The sequence below is a fragment of the Homarus americanus genome, unplaced genomic scaffold (assembly GCF_018991925.1).
Source record: "Homarus americanus isolate GMGI-L3 unplaced genomic scaffold, GMGI_Hamer_2.0 scaffold36188, whole genome shotgun sequence".
Taxonomy (NCBI): domain Eukaryota; kingdom Metazoa; phylum Arthropoda; class Malacostraca; order Decapoda; family Nephropidae; genus Homarus; species Homarus americanus.
In genome coordinates, this window is record NW_024718183.1 from 4,197,480 (window position 1) to 4,217,402 (window position 19,923).

Below are 19,923 nucleotides of genomic sequence, written 5' to 3' on the forward strand. Positions count from 1 at the left end.
ACTCCCCGGAGTCTGTGTGGGACTCAGTTGATGTCTCCACTCCACCTTAAGAGCCCCCTTAGCCTTAAAGGAGACAGGTGATGATGACGACTAGACTTCTTAATGATGATGTGGTGAGTGTTGTTTAATTGTGTTGTTGTGCTAGTAGTATTCTAGGATTCTTTTTTATCTTGGTGATACATAAAGTATGGGTGTCAGACTGGCCAGGAACCAATCCCATTGAACCCCATGATATAATGAACCTGATTTATGAAATCTTGATTTGTAATTGGGTTTCCAGGAACCTAACCCCATCGCAATTAAAAGTTTACCTGTTTATCGAAAAATATGTGGTGGAAGTTGCCAGCTGGAAATGCATCCCCACGATTTACATTAATTCTTAGGGAAAATTGTCCTGATATTTGCAATGACTTTTAGGAATGCACCCTTTGCAATAACCAGGGTATTTCTGTATACAGTAGTAAAAAATTCTCTAGGAATCCAGCAAGGCATGACTCAGATTTCCATTCCTGAGGTCATCATACAGGTAAGTGCAGATCACGCATAAATATTTATATTACCAAGATTTCACAGTTCCACTCCTTGACTGCCAAACTAAGAGTTAAGAACCTGACAAAAGAGGCTGCAAGACACCATGAAGCACGGAGAACTGCCATCAGGTAACAATGGCTAACCCAAGCAAGTGTGGCACGGGCTGTAAAATGATGATGATGAACACAATGCTCAATAACCCTGGCAGCTGAAGCATGTAAAATACAGAAAGAACAAACATTACCTGCACAATCTCTGTTCATGAGGAAAATAAAAAATCTATGAAAGTAACTATAAAAATCTTATTACAGTACATTGGTAAATACTACCTGGCAGTTGTTGCTTAGCCAAAATGTATTATACCGTACACATTACTAAATTGAACTCTAAACCTGCACAAAGCATCCATTATGCAAACACACTTAACTAACTTTTTGTACAGTCATCAAGTTATTGTAAACATGATATAATGTTCTGAGTCTATTGTGAACAATAACAAAAAATTTTAGTTAAGTATTCCTTGCACAGGTGCTCCTCTACTTACGAACGAGTTACGTTCCTAATGCTTGTTTGTAAGTCCAATTGTTTGTAAGTCCAACTATACCCTTGAAGATACCATACATATTGTAAAAAATGAAAAGATTATAGATATTTAGTACAGCTATACCCTTTAATACAGACTTAAAACCTGGCTCACTCTTCTCCTCTTAGGTAATGTTTGTTCTATCTGGAATTTTCTTCAAAATAATCCAGTCTCATCCACATTAAACACCTGTTCTGGCAGGTAACCCCCCTCAGTGATGATGTTTGTAAGTTGAACGTTCTTAATTAGAGGAGCACCTGTATACTGTATATTCACCCTTTTAAATTAAAAATTATTCTCTTCACCCTCAAGATAATTAAGTTGTTACAATTCACTATGAAAGAAGCAACAGTCATAATTCCAATAATTATCATAAAATTAGTAGATTTGTCAGGTACTAAAAAACCTGAATGTGAAGAAACATAATAATGCAGGAATAATTTATCTCCTGTACCGATACCGCTTAAAGTGGAACCACAGCTGGAAGATGTTATTATGAAACTGACACCTAAAACCTCTCTTATAAGAATACTCCCACTCACGATTCACAATCTTAAACGCGATAGCTTCATACGGAGGTCCTGCTGTGAACTTGAGTATGGCAAAATCTTTGTTGTCATCACAGGGAATGAGCTCATACTGCGGCGTCTTGGATTTGTCAATAAGATCCGGGTAGAAGATATTAAACTTGTACCCCTGGACTATCTTGGGAGGAGGATTGTCCATGTCGTAGTGAGTCTGATTATACTTGTTCCATTCAAATCCTGTGTGGACGCGGTTGAAGTAGCGGGGTTTGCGAGGCCGATACTTGTCCGACCAGAGGAAGTGTTGAGTGTCCAGCTTGGCTTCTACACTGAACTGCGCTTCATCGCTGAGGAAGAAGAATAAATTGAGTCTATCCACGGATTTAAAGGACATTTAAGCCCAAAAAATAATTTTTTCTTCTAAAAACCAGTTTTTGTGATAAAGTCCAGAATGCGACGTCTAGCTTTATACCTAAGTATGTATATGCCTTGCATTAAATCGCCAGGCCAACATACAGGCAATTAAAATATTTAATAATTATTTAAATACGTAATATTAGGAGGACACATCGCTACCTGCCCTCATCATGGCTCCCATATGAAAACCTGATGCAAGTAATAGTAGTGCGTCCAAGAAAAGGAAAACAATTACAATGGAAGTGAAAGTTGATGTAATTAAACGTTATGAAAAAGGCCAAACACCCTCAGTTATTGGTAAAGCGTTGGGCTTCAGTCAGTCAATGGCCAGAACAATTTTGAAAGACAGAGAAAATTCTTGAACATGTCAAAGGATCTACACCAATGCAGTCAACTGTGATAACAAAACAAAGAAGTGGATTGTTAATTGAAATGTAAAGATTGATAATGATATGGGTGGAAGATCAGAATCAACGGCATTTGCCTCTTAGTCTAGCCTTGATTCAGGAAAAATAAAAAAGCTTGCAAGCTGACTTGAAGGCTAAATGTGGTGGTGAAAGTGATGGGGAAGATTTTGTTGGTAAGAGGGACTGGTTTAACCAGTTCAAGTCAAGGGCAAACTTACATAACATTAAAGTACAAGGTGAAGCAGCCAACAGTGTAGATGAGGCTGCAGCATGTTAATTTCCTGCTGCTTTAGCTAAAATAATTGAAGGGGGCTATTGTGCTGAGCAGGTTTTTAATATTGATGAGACTGGTTTATTTTGGAAAAGGATGCCCAAATGCATGTACCTTTCAAAACATGAAAAAACAATACCAGGTCATAAAGCAGCCAAGGAGAGGCTGACCTTACTGCTGGGGACTAAAAACTAAAACCTCTGCTTGTCTACCAGTCAGAAAATCCTAGAGCTTTGAAGGGGGTTTTCAAGGCGGCATTTCCAGTTTCAGGAAAGCTAATAAGAAGGTTTGGGTGACATTACCCCTCTTTGAAGACTGTTATCCAAATCATTTTGTGCCTGAAGTGGAGTGATATTGTATTTCAAAGTCAATACCTTTTAAAATTTGACTGGTACTTGACAATGCACCTGGTCATCCTGCGTTTTTAGATGATGTTCATCCAAACATTAAGGTTGTGTTTTTCCCTCCAAACACAACACCTGTTTTACATCTGATGGCCCAGAGAGTTATTGCTTCATTTAAAGCATATTACCAGAGAGGGACACTTGCTAAAGCTATCAGGGCAACAGAGCAAAAAGAGGGTAAGACTTTAAAAGAATTTTGAAAGTCATACAATATTTATGATGCTGTGAAAAAGTTGCAGATTCATGAGCTGAGGTAAAAGAAACCAATATGAATGGTGTTTGGAAAAAAACTCTGCCCACAGTTTGTCCATGATTTCAAGGGCTTTGAAAATGATGTTGGGGAAGTGACACAGACAGTGGTAGACCTTGGGAACCAACTCCAGCTTGATATTCATGAGGATGATTTCACACAGTTTCTCGAGTCTCACACTGAAGAATTATGCACCGAGGACCTGATTGAACTGGAGAAGCAAATTTTGTCAGAGGATGCTGAGGAATCTGAAACTCCAGAACCAAAGAAATTCATTACAAAAGACATGGCAGATGGTTTCAGGCTTATTGAAGAAGGATTGTTTAAATTTGAACAGCCAGATCCCAACACAGCAAGATTCACAGAGGTATTACTGAATGTATACGATGCTACAGAGAGATTTATGACGAAAAGAAAGTTTCAGTTCAACCATCCCTTGAAAAGTTTTTTTTTTTTAAAGTCGAAAGGCAGCCAAAACCAATTCCATCAACCTCTGCAGCATCTACAGAGCAACTCCCAGCAACTCCAGAACCAGTTCCTTCTACCTCACCAGATTCTCCAGAACCAATCCTGTTAACATCTACATTATCATCACCATCTTCAGTTTCATCCCAATAAAGCCTCTGTCACTCCTACAAAAGCTCATCTCTCTACATGCAAGCCAGCCCCAGTTTCCTTTACAGTATTGTACTTTGTCATTCAATTTCTTCTTTTCTCTTAAATTAAGTGATTCAAGATGTATAAGAGGTCTTGGGCTACGATATAGTGCACATAGGGTATGTGTTCCAACTTATGTACATTCCAACTTAAAACCGTCTGCAGGAACGAGACTCGTTCATAACCCGGGGATCCCCTGTATGCAAAGAGCAACTGACGTTTAACGGAAGGACAAAGTCCCTGAAGGAAAGGTGGGGGAGAAGAGAGGGGATTCGATGGGGGACGGAGGATAAGAGGGTATAGGCTAGGTGAGGTGGGTGTTCAGGGTGCTAACGGAACAAGAAGATCAAAGGGAAAGTCCGCTGTCATTGCCACTGCCAACTGACCTTACCTGACGTCACCTCACCTCACGAGACCTCTAGGTATGAGACAGCGTGGTGTCTCCCCACACTCACACTGTACCCTTCATGGCTCAATCCACACCATACCCTCCACCCACACAACTCTTTTACTATGGTTAATAATTAATTAATTAATTAAAAAAAAAATATATTAGTTTGCCAGACATTGAAACTCTTTGCTTGGGGCATGTAACGAGTAACAATTTTTGTTTTACAATTGTATTGGAGAAAAAGTATTAGAAAACCATACTTAAGTAAGAGCACTAATGTAAATACCCAAAAATGTTACTTGAGAACAGTAATCAGGTAAATTTATTTAGTTACTTTACAACTCTGTGTATGGATGTTCATGAAATGAATGATAATAAAAGCTGACCTTTTAATAAACAGACTTGACTCTGTTATTCTGCACTTTGTTTAGAGATGACACATATTTGTGCTGAATTTCATCATTATGTCTTTAGTCATAGGTAAGTTATTTCTTCTAACACAGAACCCACACATACAGACAAGACACAAACTAACGGACAGTCACATGCCATAATATTTTGTTTTTTCAAAATGAGTTAATGAAAAACAATAAGTATATACTCCCTGTATATGAGAAAAGAAACAGAGGATGATCAAGTACTTCCATTTATCCTAAACATTTGACAAGTGAGACAACTGTGAATCTGGATATCTATATTGCCCAACCACTTCACATTAAATTGTCTTTGCTTTCTGTCAAAGAGAGATTTCACTCCCATTTACTCTTCCATATTCATATTTATGTTCAGTATAAATTACTGCCACAACCGTAAAATGTCCATATTTGTTGCCAGAGTTCAGAGTGTAAGTAGAGGTTTTACAGTGAAATACTAATGGCATTCATTGTCTCATTTCTGAAGAAGGAAGAATCCAAAGATCTGAAATTATTATACAGTACTGCACAAACAGCAGCAAAGCACAATATCCAGAGGTACACTTATTTACAGTTAATCAGTGAAGTACTTACTTGGCCATGGCCCGTTGAGCTTCACGCTGCATCACCTTCTCCTCGGCAGATAAGACACTCTCTACCGGCTGACCTGCTCCAACAACTCGCTGCCGGGCCCACGCTAGTCTCTGTTCATCTTCTCTTTCATCCACTATGACAGTGCCAGGCTCTAACTTATTCCCAGACACCAGGCGGGGAGAGTATCGCCCTGCTACATATGCTGATATTGAGGTGGCAATAGCTGCATCACCCTCACATTCCAAGTCCCATCTCTCTGTTACATTTCTGTGGGAGAAAAAGAAAAGAAAAAGGGTTCATTAGAAAACTTACACAATAGAAATTTTTAACTGGGAAATGAATAGAAAGATTTCTCCACAAATCAGAGGTCCCTTAATGATAAATCTCCAATAACTGGATTTGGGAGAGCCATCCATTTTTTTTCTGAGATGTTCTTTCATTTCCGGTTATTTGTGAAAAGTTTTGATTCTGGTATTTGGGGTGGACTGGTGAGGCTTACTCACACTTTAACCCATGACCACTCTCCCCTACCCTAGTCTCTTGTCTCATACTCATACCTTTGGCAAATAATTTTTGGCATAACCTGTGCATGAAATAACCAGTGAACCATTCCTAGAGTGCCAATCAATCCTTTGATGAAGAAAGGCAAGACAAAACAGTAGGTGACCCTGAAGGAAAAGCTTAATATAGTGGAAAACTTTGAGAAATAAAAAACAAAACAAGCAGGCAACGACTGTGCCATCCTGTGCCTACAGACCCACATGATGATGTCTGCCATCAACCATCACAGGAGCCTCCACTGACCAGCACAATATTAACTGTATTGTACAGGTAATATCTTCCATTCCACTTTCTTTCTTTACATTTCTCCTTTAATTATCTTCATATATTCTTCATTTCATTTTTATTTATCATTTCAGTATATATAATTTTTTTTCATTTACTTATTTTGACAGTTGCTTAAATAATTATGGAAAAGTGCATGAGTATTTTTATTTATTTATTTATTGCTTTTACGGGGTTTAGCCCACCCAGGCACAGGGCACTGACCCACATCGGGGCCTGGGGGGCAAAAATGTAGTAGTAGTAGTAGTAGTAGTAAAAGACCAAAAATCCGGATGCCAGAAATCCGGACCACCCGAGAATCCGGACTTTTAGGATTTTTTTTTTAGCGGGCTTTTGTGTGAATGTGCGCATGCGTGAGTGCCACAGCTGCACAGCGACAACATGTGACCACGCGGTCGCCACTTTAAAACGAGCAATCAAACTGTGACAACGTATGTAATTTTGAGTCCTACTCTTTTCATTTACAGAGTACTGTACTGTACAAACCCATAATAATGGCTCCTAAAGTAGATAAACTTCGTTGTGTGAAGAGAAAGAAGAACACGTTGAAATTGAGTGACAAACTTGAAATAATTAAGGAACTAGAACATGGTGTGAGCAATACTGTTCTAATGGAAACATACGACATTGGAAAGTCTACAATTTATGATATAAAAGAGGCAAAGAATAAAATTCTAGAATTCACAGCTTTTTCCTTAAAACTGCTCGTTTTGATAAATGAAGCATGCTATATTTGCTAATGAATAAACTCTCAAAATGTACCTGTTCATCTCTTCTTTATTCCTCCTTAAATTTGAATTTTAAAAGTACTGCCTGAGAATCCGGAAAATCCGAAAATCCGGACCAACCCAATCCCCAAGCAGTCCAGATTTTTGGACTTACTGTAATAATAATAATAATAATAATAATAATAATAATAATAATTCAGATAAGGAAAATTTAAAATACAAAAAACAAAAATAAAAATAAAATAATAATAATACAATATATGTATGTTGTGTTGTCAATAGTAAGAGAAACAATTGAGACCCTGCAATTGTGTAAATGAGGCAGAAAGTCAGATCAACAACCTGGGACTTGGTCACAATTTTTGTGATGCCATATGGCAGCAGGGACTACCATTACTGGCTTAATGACAATTTCTCTTGCATAAGGGAAATTCTCAACTGGCCAAAGTGACCACATGTTAATAAATCTGGTTAAGAGAGAACTCACTCGCACATTGTTTCAGGAATACTTGTTTCTTAACAAAAGACAGTGAGTGAGGGAGAGTGTGGCAAGAGTCTATGATGGTTAAGTGGTCACAGTATTAGAGGATTAAAAGTGAACAGGTTGAGTTCCCCAACCATGACCCTCAATAAAGGCATTATTATCAATTCCAAATGATCCAAAGCAGCAACAACACAAAACAGCTTGGGTGATGACAGTATCCCATTGGCCAAAACCGTCTTGAGGGAAAATAAATACCAGTTACCCTTATCATCATTAATTCGTGGTAATTTTGTAAAAAATAATCATCAAACATTTGTCTTGTCAGAATGCTTCAACACTAGGAATCTGTTTATTAGGTTGATGTTAGTGAAGCTCCCCACCCCTTATCACATACACAACTTGCTTCCACTATGTAAGGTCTATGGCCTCATCTATACTTACTCTTCTACTTCATCACCACTTTTGTCTTTCTTGTCATCCTCCACCACCTCCTCTTGTTTCTCCTCTCCATCCTCATCCTCCTCCTTGCCGGGCCTGGATTCGTCTGTGCTTTCCTCACTTGACTCTGTTTCTACCTCCACTTTTAATTCAACATTCTCTCCATGTCTTTCTTCCTCCTCCTTCACCCCCTGTTCTGCCTTCAGCATCTCCAACTTCTTTCTAAGGTTGTCTCGGTGACGCTCGCGGAGTCTTGCCCGAGCTTGGTGAGCTGCAACACCACATAACTTATGAGGCACATGTTGAAAATATTTTGACAATAAAGACAAAAGCTTTCATGACTCACCTAAATACACAAGCAAGAATATATAGAACTAGTAGTAAATAAACAAAAACAAATACAAAACAAAGAAAGAAACAGGATTGAACTGGGGTAACTGTCCTGTATGGATCAGCTAAAAGTTGTCTTACATGAAAACTGCACACTAGGTAAATCAGTGGACAGTGAGTAATACCTCAATACCGTCGTGTTGTTTCTGTTACTGATGCAACTAGCATTGAAAGATTGCGAGGGGGTGAGATTTCTGTCCATGGCCAGGAGGGTTAACTTAGAAGTTTGCTCTGGTTTGTGTTAATGAGAGGCTCCACTGCATGAAGTTCAATGAAAAAATTAAGGTAAGGGTGACCAAAATGTGCCAAGGGTATATAGTGTCTAAATAATGTTTTTCAGGATAATGTCGCTTTTTTGGGAACGCATCATGACGTAAATCAGCGACTTGCTGTATAGCGAATTTAGCGTCCCCTGGGGTGAATCGGGCCGACAAATAACGAAGGTTTTAATAACTCCCATATTTTTTATTTAATTTTGCTGAAATTTATATGGTATCATACGTACGTAAAGCACTACAATACAGAGGTTTTGTTTTAACAGCTCTTGTAACTACTTACTGAATTATAATGGGAGCTACGTGGTCTGATTCATTTGCAGTTATGGTGCGATAATGGATCAGCACCGGCTCGAATGTAGACCAGTGATAAAATTCCTTTAAAATTTTCTTTTCTTAAGCAGTGTTTGTATATTATCTCACAAAACATCTTTCCTGTCTATTTTCACTACACAATTTTTTCTAATTTTTTATATTTATTAAGTTTTTCTTCTGAAAATCAATGGTTTCATGAGTGTTCCCAAATACCGTGTTTATCACTTGTCCATGATTGTTTGAGGAAAAAATAAAATAAAATACTGTATTAAAGTGAGGCTCAGAAAAAAAAAAAAAAAAACTATAAAATAAGAAAAATGAAGAGCATGGCTGTGTACGTGCGGAGACAGTGAGCTATAACTACGTTGTTGACCACTCACCACCATGAGCCCAGATAATGCAGCAGAGACCAGGGGATGGGCACAACTCTGGTGACCCAGTTGCCATCAGGCATGTTGAAGCAAAGTTTTGTGATTGGATGCCCTTCTTTCCACCAACCAACAGGGTGGTAATAGGTGGCAAGGCAGGGTTGCAAAGACTATCTACCTTAATGTATTATGAACAAATCTAAAAACAATTATGAAAGCTTATCCTTAGAGAGCATTCATCATTACAGCAAGATGTCTGTTACGTACCTTTCAACTGTGACAGTAAGGATTCCCAATAGCCAATGTCAAGCCCAGTCGTAGGTCCAGATAATTTGGACTCAATATTTAATTGCAATTTATTGAGCTCAGAGAGAGATTTATTCTGGAAGACAGAAGAGACATCAGCTGCTACGGCCGCGTGAATGCCCTGACGGTGGGTTGTGGCGTCTTCTATCGTGTCACGCTGGCGCAGGCGCCGTAACTCATCTTGTACAATGATGGTCAGGTCAGTCCAGTATGTTTGGTTCAAACCCTGAGGAGAGGATATGTCTGGTTAATGACAACTGGAGCCAATATAATGTGTGTCTTGTGTATAGATCAGTGGTAGGCAACCTACGGCCCACATCATTTCTGATGGCCATTGTCCTTGAGTACATAAATGTGCTAAAAAATGGGTGTATTTGGTGCAGCAACCAATAGTTGCCAATATTAAATATCTCTTTTTCTATTATTAAACATTTTGTACACACTGAATTACTTTCTTTGCTATTCAAATGTCTTACAAATTATGTTTTTTATAAACTAAATTTAAGATTTAATTTATCAAACATATTTAAAAATTTTTTTTTTAAATACAGTGACGAGTCAGCAGCCGACTCTGCTGCAGATTCTGACTTCTAAGGTGAGCATAAATGGGTTGCCAGTGACGTGAAAAGTGAAGTGAAGAGAATGGAAAGCTTAATGGAAAAGATCTAATACTGAAACTAATATATTTGGTGTTTGGTTATGTAGGTGTGGGATTGTCAAATGAGGGTGACAGTGTGGCGTCTGCTGCCGAGTCTGGTGTTCCCGGGATGGTGCGTCTGCTGCCAAGTCTGGTGTTCCTTGATATTGATATTGAAAAAGTCTGGTGTTCCCGAGTCTAGTGTTCATTGGTGCTTTAGTTAGTAAGAAAATAAACTCGTTAAGTCAAGTTTAGTCACCTTTATTGGCCTCCAGAACCTAACTCTATTTTCCCCATTGATTACATGTACAGTACCTAATTAAATATTGAGATTTAGTACATGGCAAACATCCTTCGACACTATCTCGCCATATATCCCGACCATACTGAACTATACAAAACTAAAAAAGAGAAATAATAAATAATAAATCAATGTAACTCCGAGCTGCGCTAACGAGGTGAAGGGTGAGGTGACGAGGCAGTAGGTGAGGTGACACACCAAGACACTTACACAGCACACACATTAACAGCACTACTAAGCCATTGAATTATATAAATTTACTTTATAATTTATATTTTAAAATTAATTGATACATGATGGCTTGATTTGGTCACTTTTTGCACTTAGACAACTGATCAGTTTTGAAGGCTTGGCCCCAGACTCATCCCCTCAGACACGATCAACGTCTCCACAACCAGACAATAAACTCACTTCTTTTTCCAGCTGCATGTATACTTTAATGTCCTCCAGTAGGTCCTCTAGATCCATCAGTGTGAGTCCCGTCAGGTGGGTGTAGGGCTCGTGCATGTCCACAGCGGATACGTCACCCTCTGAGCTCACGTACTGAGCCAAAAGATCAATGGGCTTAGCTCGTCCGTCTTGAATTCGAATGTATGACCGGAGCCTGTGATGAAATGACTCGTTGTTAATATTTAGGATAATGTTGATGGCTAAAGACATCCGGTAAGAGAGCGACAATGAATGAAAAAATCAATGATAGTGAATGAGGTATAATGTTTACTGGTCTTGAGTCTGGCCTCCCTGTACTCAAGCAGGAAAGGGTTTGTCAGGCAAAACATAAAGTACTGGAATGAACTTGGACTACTGAAGTGGTTTGGACTCAATAGAAACAGAATATGAAGTCAATCAAAACAAGGGACACAGAATTCATACAAGTTTATTTGAGTTTGAAAAAAAAAAGATAGCTGACAGCAATTAATTTAAAATCAAAGAGGAAGGACAACATGACAGGTTGTCTTACGAGAGCCAAGTGTTACTGGAGGAATAAAAAAAATTTCATCTAAGGATCTTGGTGTATGGAGGGGAGTTTACAATGACTTATAAATTCAGATATAAATTTTCCATATAATCCACAATTAATATCACTCTTCTAAAGCCAATATTAATTGTTCATCATTGTGGGAAACTGAATACTGTATATAGCACATAAAAACTGTTCCTGGTAAATCAAACAACATGCAGAAAATTGTGGGAATATTCTTAACATAATGCCCAAATTATGTGGCAGAGATTAATCCCATAAAACTGAGTGTGCTGCTCATTATTGCATAAACAAACACCTTCTGAAACTTACTACCCACACTGATCAACTTATCTGATAACAAGATGACTGACCTGGCTTGTTCTAGCTGAAACTGGTCCTCCTGCTTTGAAAACTGTGAGAATTGTGCTGCCTCTCTCTGCCGCTGCTCCAGCTCCATCATCTTCTCCCGCTCCAGTCTCTCTAGTTCTCTCTCCTGGCGACGCTTCTTAACCTTCTCCAGCTCCATTCTGTTTTCGTCCATCTTGGCTCGGTTTTGTTTTTCTATGTCTTCCCTTTAATAAAAAAAATAAAAATAATTTAAGGGGCAAATAATTCACTTACACCTAAATAAGCAACAAAGAATAATTGTAGGAATGATTTTATAAGGACTATCAGTGGGATGTCCCATAATGTGCATTACTTTACATTATAGTTTTCCATCTCTGCTGCCGTAAGAGATGTTTGAAAGCTGTCCGGCAGCTCAGGGCAAGATGCTCACTATGGGAATCAGTTGTACCTTGGTCTCTAGAAAATAAACTCTCCTTCCTCCCAGACACTGTACATGGCGCAGTCCCAGACAGTGCCTCAAGTCCTGTGAAGTTGGTTACCTGCCACGGCTGCCAGAAGGTGGGGCACCTCAAAAAGTGTTGTAGGAGCAGGAAAAAGCCTGCAGGTAGCCAGGCTGCAGCTTCCTCTGAAGTGTCAGGGATGGTGGTGATAGCTGACACTCACCTGTCCCGGCAACCCTAGCTACAGACTACCGTTTCCCGCCAGGGGGGGAGGGCAGCCCTTGCCCACTTTGGCCGTGGCCGACACAGGCATCCAGGTGTGTGGCTGGTCCTGCCCTGCTCTCTGCACTGTTACACAGTTGGGTCAGCCTGCGAGATATAGCCAACATCTATGTCAACTACCTGAGCTTCGTCCCGTCACATCAGCCTGAGGGGTTTGTCAACCCTGCAGGAGTATATTTCGTCTAATCAGCCAAGATCTTTTACCTCTCTCTGGCTGCCTGCAAGGATTTGGGGCTTGTTTCTGAGGATTTCCCATTTCATGCCCCTGCGATGACCCCTGTGGGAGTGTAGGTGGTAGCCAGCATGGTGGCACCCCCTGTCGAAGCCGCCTTGCCACACAGGCCACACATGGTGCTGTTTCCGCCATTGGATGAGAATGTTTCAAGATTAGAAGAGTTAACTGTTCTACTATCAGTCACTCCATAAAGACTTTCGTCAGCAGACAGACTCATTAGTTGGGCTAAACAAATCGAGGCAGAACTCTCTAACAGGTTCTACCAGCACCAGCTAACCAGGAGGAGGAGGCGGAGGAGATGGTAGACGACCTGACTCCTAGCACCTCACCACCCCACAACCGTGAAGTGTTATCCGTTTGTGAATTTGGGAAGAAATATAATGTTAAAAATGCAGCGGACAGAATTGTTGAGGCATGGCGTAAGATTAATGTTGCAACAGTATTACATGCAGGGAAGCCTTTGTTCAATAACTCCGAGGCAAATGGGGCAGAGCAGACCGAGGCCAGCAGGGAGAGGCAGTCCGTGGCGGCAACACTAATGGACATGGTCGAGGCAGCGCAATCAGTTCCAGCACCGGGATTTTCGGATGTACAGGTAGAAGATTTGCAAGAAATCATTGGACATCATCAGCAGCAACTGACAATTAAAGAAATGTTGGAGGAGGACGAAGAACAAGAAGAACAGCAACCAACACAAGAGGATGACGTTAAGCCTGGTGAACCTACAACAAGCCAGCTGACGCAGGTGCTCACAAGCATTGCACTTTTCAGTGAGCAGCTACAAAAATACGATACCAGGCCTCATCACTCGGAACCATATCTGCCCTGTCCTTGATAAGGGCATGGAGGAATATAAGGCCATGTACATGTCCCGTGTTAATGATCGTCAGCAGGCCCTTATTACTCAGTACTTGTGCAAGGCCCAGCCTGTTATTAATGCCTTGGCAAACATGACTTTAGGAGATGATGATGGTACCACCGAAGATGATATTGAAGTGTTGGGTGACTTACTGGTGGAAGAGCTGCCTCAAGACTTTGAGGGATTTGATGCTGAGGTTAGAGGAGGTGTCAAGGAGGGAGCAGGGAGGAAGCAGTAACCAGCCCTCCCTGCCTCGGAACCCATCAACCAACTCCGTCAAGCATTTCACTGACTCCATCAAGGTAAGTTATTCTACAGTATGAGTGTAAATAAATATTATTATCAACAATATGTACAATATAAATATGTATTAATACATTACAGTAATGTCATTTTCTGGGTGGGGTGTAGGTCATTTAAGGGGGTTTCGGGTGACACTGCGGAACCGATTTGGCTTATTTACATGTATTTCAATGTCACTCGTTACGCGATTTTAAATTTCTCAATGCTAAAACCAGTACCAATTAGTCGTGAAACTTGAGATCCTACTGTACTGCACATTCTCTATACATTCCAGTCAAGCTTAGTTACTGCTTCTGTCCATCTTCTTTGACTAAGAGTATTACTAATAAAGCAGACGACATGCATTATCACATTGTACTACTGATATGCTGCTATGCATTCATAAGTTCATACCTGGAGATGTCTGTGAGGCCTTCTTTTTCCAGTTTCTTCTTCCAGACAAATGTATCCAGCAGATTATTATCACCGTACGGGTTGTCTGCATTGGTAAAGTGGAGGTACTCACTATCCCAGCCCATCTTCTCCTTCCGTTTTCTCTCCTTAGCTTCCTGCAAGACCAATCGATTTTACAGCAGAGTAATGCCCTGGTTATACTGTATATGTTTGTGTGGGGGAAGCAAGCTATGTGAAACCCAGTTAATGCTGTAGAGCGATTAATTATAAATTATCAATTAAAAAATTAAAAATGGTAAAGCAAAAGGGACGGGAAATGATAAAGACGTACCTTTTTCTGAAGTCGACGTAATCGTTTTTCTGCCGGAGTTTCCATGAGTTTCTTTGCTTTCTTTTGCTTCACTTTATCCTCTTTTACTTTCTTTCTTTCATCATGAAGGCGCAGCAGTAGCTTAGTATCATCTTCTGAGCTCTCGTCTGAACTCCCGGTCAAGGATGTCATTGGTTTCCTCAATCTGGTGGGATCTTTCTCTGTGTTTGTCTTGTATTTACTTGATGTTTTTGATAAACTACTTTTGGAGGTCGATTCCTCAGAACTAGACCTGGACCTGTGACTGTTTCTGTTGTGGTTAAAACTGTCAATGTCTCTTGATCTTGACTGTTGCTTTGGTCTTCCGCTCTCTAGGGATTTTGACCATTTTCTTTCTCTGTCTTGTGAATGTGACATTTGCCTGTCTCTCGAGCGTGACTTGTGTCTGTCTCTGTCTCTGTCTCTCGAGCGAGATTTTTGTCTGTCTCTTGAGTGTGATTTTTGTCTGTCTCTCGAGCGAGATTTTTGTCTGTCTCTAGAGCGTGATTTTTGTCTGTCTCTCGAGCGAGATTTCTGCCTGTCTCTGTCTTTGGAGCGTGATCTTTGTCTGTCTCTGTCTCTAGAGCGTGATCTTTGTCTGTCTCTGTCTCTAGAGCGTGATCTCTGCCTGTCTTTGTCTCTAGAGCGTGATCTTTGTCTGTCTCTGTCTCTAGAGCGTGATCTTTGTCTGTCTCTGTCTCTAGAGCGTGATCTCTGCCTGTCTTTGTCTCTAGAGCGTGATCTGCCTGTCTCTGTCTCTAGAGCGTGATTCTGTCTGTCTCTAGAGCGTGATCTCTGCCTGTCTCTGTCTCTAGAGCGTGATTTTTGTCTGTCTCTAGAGCGTGATCTCTGCCTGTCTCTGTCTCTAGAGCGTGATTTTTGTCTGTCTCTAGAGCGTGATCTCTGCCTGTCTCTGTCTCTAGAGCGTGATTTTTGTCTGTCTCTGTCTCTCGAGCGAGATTTCTGTCTGTCTCTGGAGCGTGACTTGTGTCTGCCTCTGTCTCTCGAGCGTGATCTATGACTCTTCTTGTGATCACAGCGCTCCCTGTGTCTTGAGGATGACCTTGATCGTGAGTGTCTAGCTTGCTGACTCTCCTCAGAACTGGATCTCAAAACTGATCTGAAAAAATACAATCAAAGTGAGTTATTCTGGAACTGAGAAGACTACATATCTCTCAGAACTAATGAAAGGTAATAATACCATGAATAATTTGGTCCTACAGTAGACCCTTGTCATTCGTGATTTCGACGATCGCGGTAAACAAATAGTGATTATGGTGGCTAGTCTGCGAGCCTTTTCCTGCACCACAACAAGTCACCCCACGCAGCATCTCGTGTTGTATTCTCAAAACTTTAGTGTTACTGTGTGATATGGACCCTAAAAGACTGTCTAGTGTCAGTGCTAGTGATGCTAGAGGAGTGAAATGTAAAAGGCAGAAGTCAGTGATGACCCTGACAAAGAAAGTTGAATTATTAGATTAGTTAAAAGAGGGGATGAGTGCTACTGCGGCTAGTTGGTTGTTTGGTATAGGTATACAGTGGTGCACTAAGGTAGTATAAGTTGCTATTCACGGTTTTGCCTATTCACGCCATTCCTTGGAACCTAACTCCCATGAACAACAAGGATCACACTGCTATATTAGAGTGTCATCATTATTTATAAGGAGTTTAACCAACAACAATAAGATATATTTAAGCACAGCTCACCTTGCCTGACTACTGTGTGTTGTTTATATATTTAGTGACCTGCTATAGCTTCTCCGGACAGTCACTTACCTTTGTCCCTGTTAACGTGGAGTGTTATGGATTGTCATCGAGGAAGACAGTGTTGTGAATCACTTCGTACAGTCTGGCAGTGAAAGTGGATATTTGACCTGAACCTCAAAGTAATTCATATTTTTTTTATCTTTTGACTATTCTTCTATAGGGTCTCAGCGAACAGTTCCAGGTGGGTGTGGAGTTCTCACCCTTGGGCAATTTTAATAATTCAAGATGGCTGCCATCACCCCTTTAAGAAAGCTCATTTGTCCTATGATATTGTTGGTTCTTTCAATATAAAAATGTTGTTTATTAGATTGTATGACTTTTTATATGTTGCTTTGTTATGATGAACCCGATATTTTATGATCTACATTGTTCAGAACACATATGTACATTACTGTACAGAGTTATATTTTGCTGACTCAGCAAATTTGAATTGTTTATTATGGACAAATTTCAACAAGAGAATGAGATAATGTATATGAGTAGTTTATTACTCCACAGTTTATATTTTGTCCTCATTACTCACTAGATAGTATCTCCAACATACTAAAACATCTTCCATATAATAATCACAACATTATTCCTATCAAGCTGATAGTGCGCCAGTTGTGATCAAAGAAATACGTCATCATTTCGGTAATACTTATCAATAATAACATGGTTGATGCATGTACACTCAACAACAAAAGTCCCTGAATCTCTGTGTTCATGAGGAGGCAGGTAAGGTCACAAGACTTTTGTTGGCAGGTGTAAGTACCAGTAGCTTATATGCACGTAATTCAAACATCATTATTGTTATTATCATCTTCAACACCACCATGATTATAGTCATCAGCCTGATTTTCATCATCTTCCTGCACCTGGAGACGCCACATTGCCTTCTCGTTGTAGCGTGTACAACATGTCCTTACAATTTGCGGATTTTTAATTCGCAGCCTTCGATTATTTGCGGATGACACACTGGATGTACCCAAGATTGTCTGTGGGTAGTTGGAGGCATGTTTGCAGCTGGGACAGGGAGCATGCGAGTGTCCTGCAAGGTGTCTCTAACATTACAGTCCATCAATACGGCTGCCGTATCTATCCACTTCGTAAATTATAATCCCCTTAATACTGTTCCCTCTGGTAATCTTCCAGTCTGCTGTATTGGGAAAATTATATAAAAAAAAAAAAATTCTCATGAATTAATTTTGCTATAAACAAATATGACTTGTTTCCATGGGAGAAGGATATTAATGAAGACATGACCACTTAGACTATCAACGACAATGGTTTCCCTAAGGTGGGCAGGGCTTTGAAGATGAGGGAAAATGTGGGGGTAAACAAAACCCCCCAAAAATGAAAAATAAAAACCTGACCTAACCTTTCCTAATCTATAAAAGTTCAGTAAATTTTGACAAGTGCACTCTCAGTGATTTTAAGGTTTTTAATACATGCATTAGATATATCTCATCATTCTATACAATGTGTTGCAAATGAATAATACAGCAGTTTTCTTTACCTTAGGTTAGGGTATTATTATCGTTTCGGTCATCCAACGAATTTTAGGATTTTAAGTTTTGGAATCAGTAGTTCAGACAATTCCAAGACACTTTCTTGTATAGCTCCTGTGTGTTCGTTTGTTGGTTATTACGCTGCATTACGCATGTGCTAGAGTCTGATACATGCGTAGTTGTTCTTTGGATGCTGATTGGTGGGTATGATTTTGGATCAACCAATCACAGCTCGGTATAGACCCCTGTCGCCACCCGCTTGAATTTGAGTTTATTTCAAAGATGTTTCCCTTATGCAATGGCTGTGATTTCAATTACTTCCAAACCATCGACAGATTTCACATCGATTATTACGGTAAAGATGGAGAAGCAAGGAAATTTCTACACGAACACGGTGTTCTACCTCTGGAAGTTACTTGCATAAGGTGTAACAAGCCTTGCAGATACCGAACTGAAAACCACCTTTGGTGCTGTCCGAGAAGAATTGTTATTCTCCTCAAGTCTAAGAAGAGGAGTCTAATTAAGGTAAGCACACAGGTGGATAGGTTAGATTTAGGGTTAAGTTTTGGGTTAAGTTAGGTTAGTTTTAGGGCTAGGTTAGGTTTTGGATGGTTCTGACCATCATTTCTATTGCAAATTACTACTTTTTGTGAATTTTCCCCCACCCAAGGGAGGGAAGTAACTCAAAAGTAGTGATATGTGGTAGAAATGAAGGTCAGATTCGTTCAAAGCACAACAATTACCATCGGAAAAATATAATTTCAACTTCCAACAAAGAACTTAGAAAAAATACAATGATTTCCCAACAATTTATGGCTATTTTCTCTTACAGTTATCATGAGCGAAAGAAATGCTATAGAAGAAATTTGTCTTAGAATTGTCTAAACCATTGTCTACTCTGCCTACCACGCATGAGCATACAGCTGCCGTACCAAAAGACATTGACGTTTCTCATAACGGCTTCCATATCTGTATTCTGTGCCTATTATTATGTCAAGAAATTTTTGGTCCATGGCTCAAATGGTCGAACCCAACACACGGACCTCAACGGAAATAACTCTTCAACAGTTTTCCTGACCTAACCTTGATTCATTGAGTAACCGTTTAGGTCAAAATGACACCAGGCAACTGAATATTGAAAAAAGGCTTTTCTAGTGTAAATCATACGTGTTAATTATAAATATGACCTTCATTGCCGTTGGAAATGAGCAGTAGTTGAGATATTGGAAAAAAAGGTGGAAGGTCAAACAACGTAAAAACCTCAAAGACTAAAAAACCTAACCTAACCTAACCTAACCTACCTAACCTACCTAACCTAACCTAACCTACCTAACCTAACTCCTAGTGCATAAGAATAAAGTGATGCAACTTCAATGAGGAATTAGCTGTCAGTATCACAGTACTATACATGGTGATCTACATGGTATTGACACTCTGAATTACATCTCAGACACGTTACAGATGAAACAAAATCACTTGAGCCCTAAAAATGTCTACTATATGTGTATGACCATTATATTAAGGTAACTCCAAGGGTGTACTCTAAACTAAGACCGGTGTGGTTCCTCAACTACAAAAGCTTCAGACCTCACATATATCTACAATACCTTCTCTTGTTAGTCTTCTTAAGTTCTTTACTACGAGATGGAGATGTATCACGAGACATGTTCTTCTTATGGTTGCTCCTCACCTTCCTCCTCAGCCTGTGTACACTAACAACTCTTCCTCTGTCTCTCATAACACTAATAACTTGCTTTTAGGAATATTTTTTCTCAGTTGATAATGATGTATCTGGTAATAAAAATCCTTCATAATATTTTAAAATAATAAAAAAATAACTTATAAATTTCTATTAATGATAAAAGAGGTTATAATATGTATTGTTAAAGTTAAAAGTTGGCTGTTAACTAGTCAGACTCTCACCGCCAAAAATTTTAAAGACATATACTAACATTTAATGGTC

At 39.7% G+C, this 19,923-nt stretch overlaps 1 protein-coding gene across 5 annotated transcripts; it reads right to left on the reverse strand.

The window, feature by feature from the left end:
- Window positions 1-1,268: 1,268 nt before the first annotated feature.
- LOC121859267 (cactin-like) lies at window positions 1,269-19,707 on the reverse strand. 5 transcript variants are annotated; one of them, XM_042356029.1, is made up of 11 exons: window positions 19,568-19,707; window positions 15,611-15,823; window positions 15,503-15,532; window positions 14,686-15,421; window positions 14,355-14,509; window positions 11,866-12,066; window positions 10,942-11,134; window positions 9,554-9,818; window positions 7,942-8,209; window positions 5,443-5,709; window positions 1,269-1,985 (listed from the first exon to the last, which is right to left on the reverse strand). In XM_042356029.1, the coding sequence occupies exons 1-11, from the start codon at window positions 19,696-19,698 to the stop codon at window positions 1,556-1,558; spliced, it is 2,889 nt and encodes a 962-aa protein (XP_042211963.1). In that variant the 5' UTR covers window positions 19,699-19,707; the 3' UTR covers window positions 1,269-1,555. The 5 variants fall into 5 exon arrangements, with proteins under 5 accessions (XP_042211963.1, XP_042211961.1, XP_042211962.1 ...); XM_042356027.1 differs by having other exon boundaries at window positions 14,686-15,445; window positions 15,497-15,532; XM_042356028.1 differs by lacking the exon at window positions 15,503-15,532 and having other exon boundaries at window positions 14,686-15,445; window positions 15,605-15,823.
- Window positions 19,708-19,923: the final 216 nt, after the last annotated feature.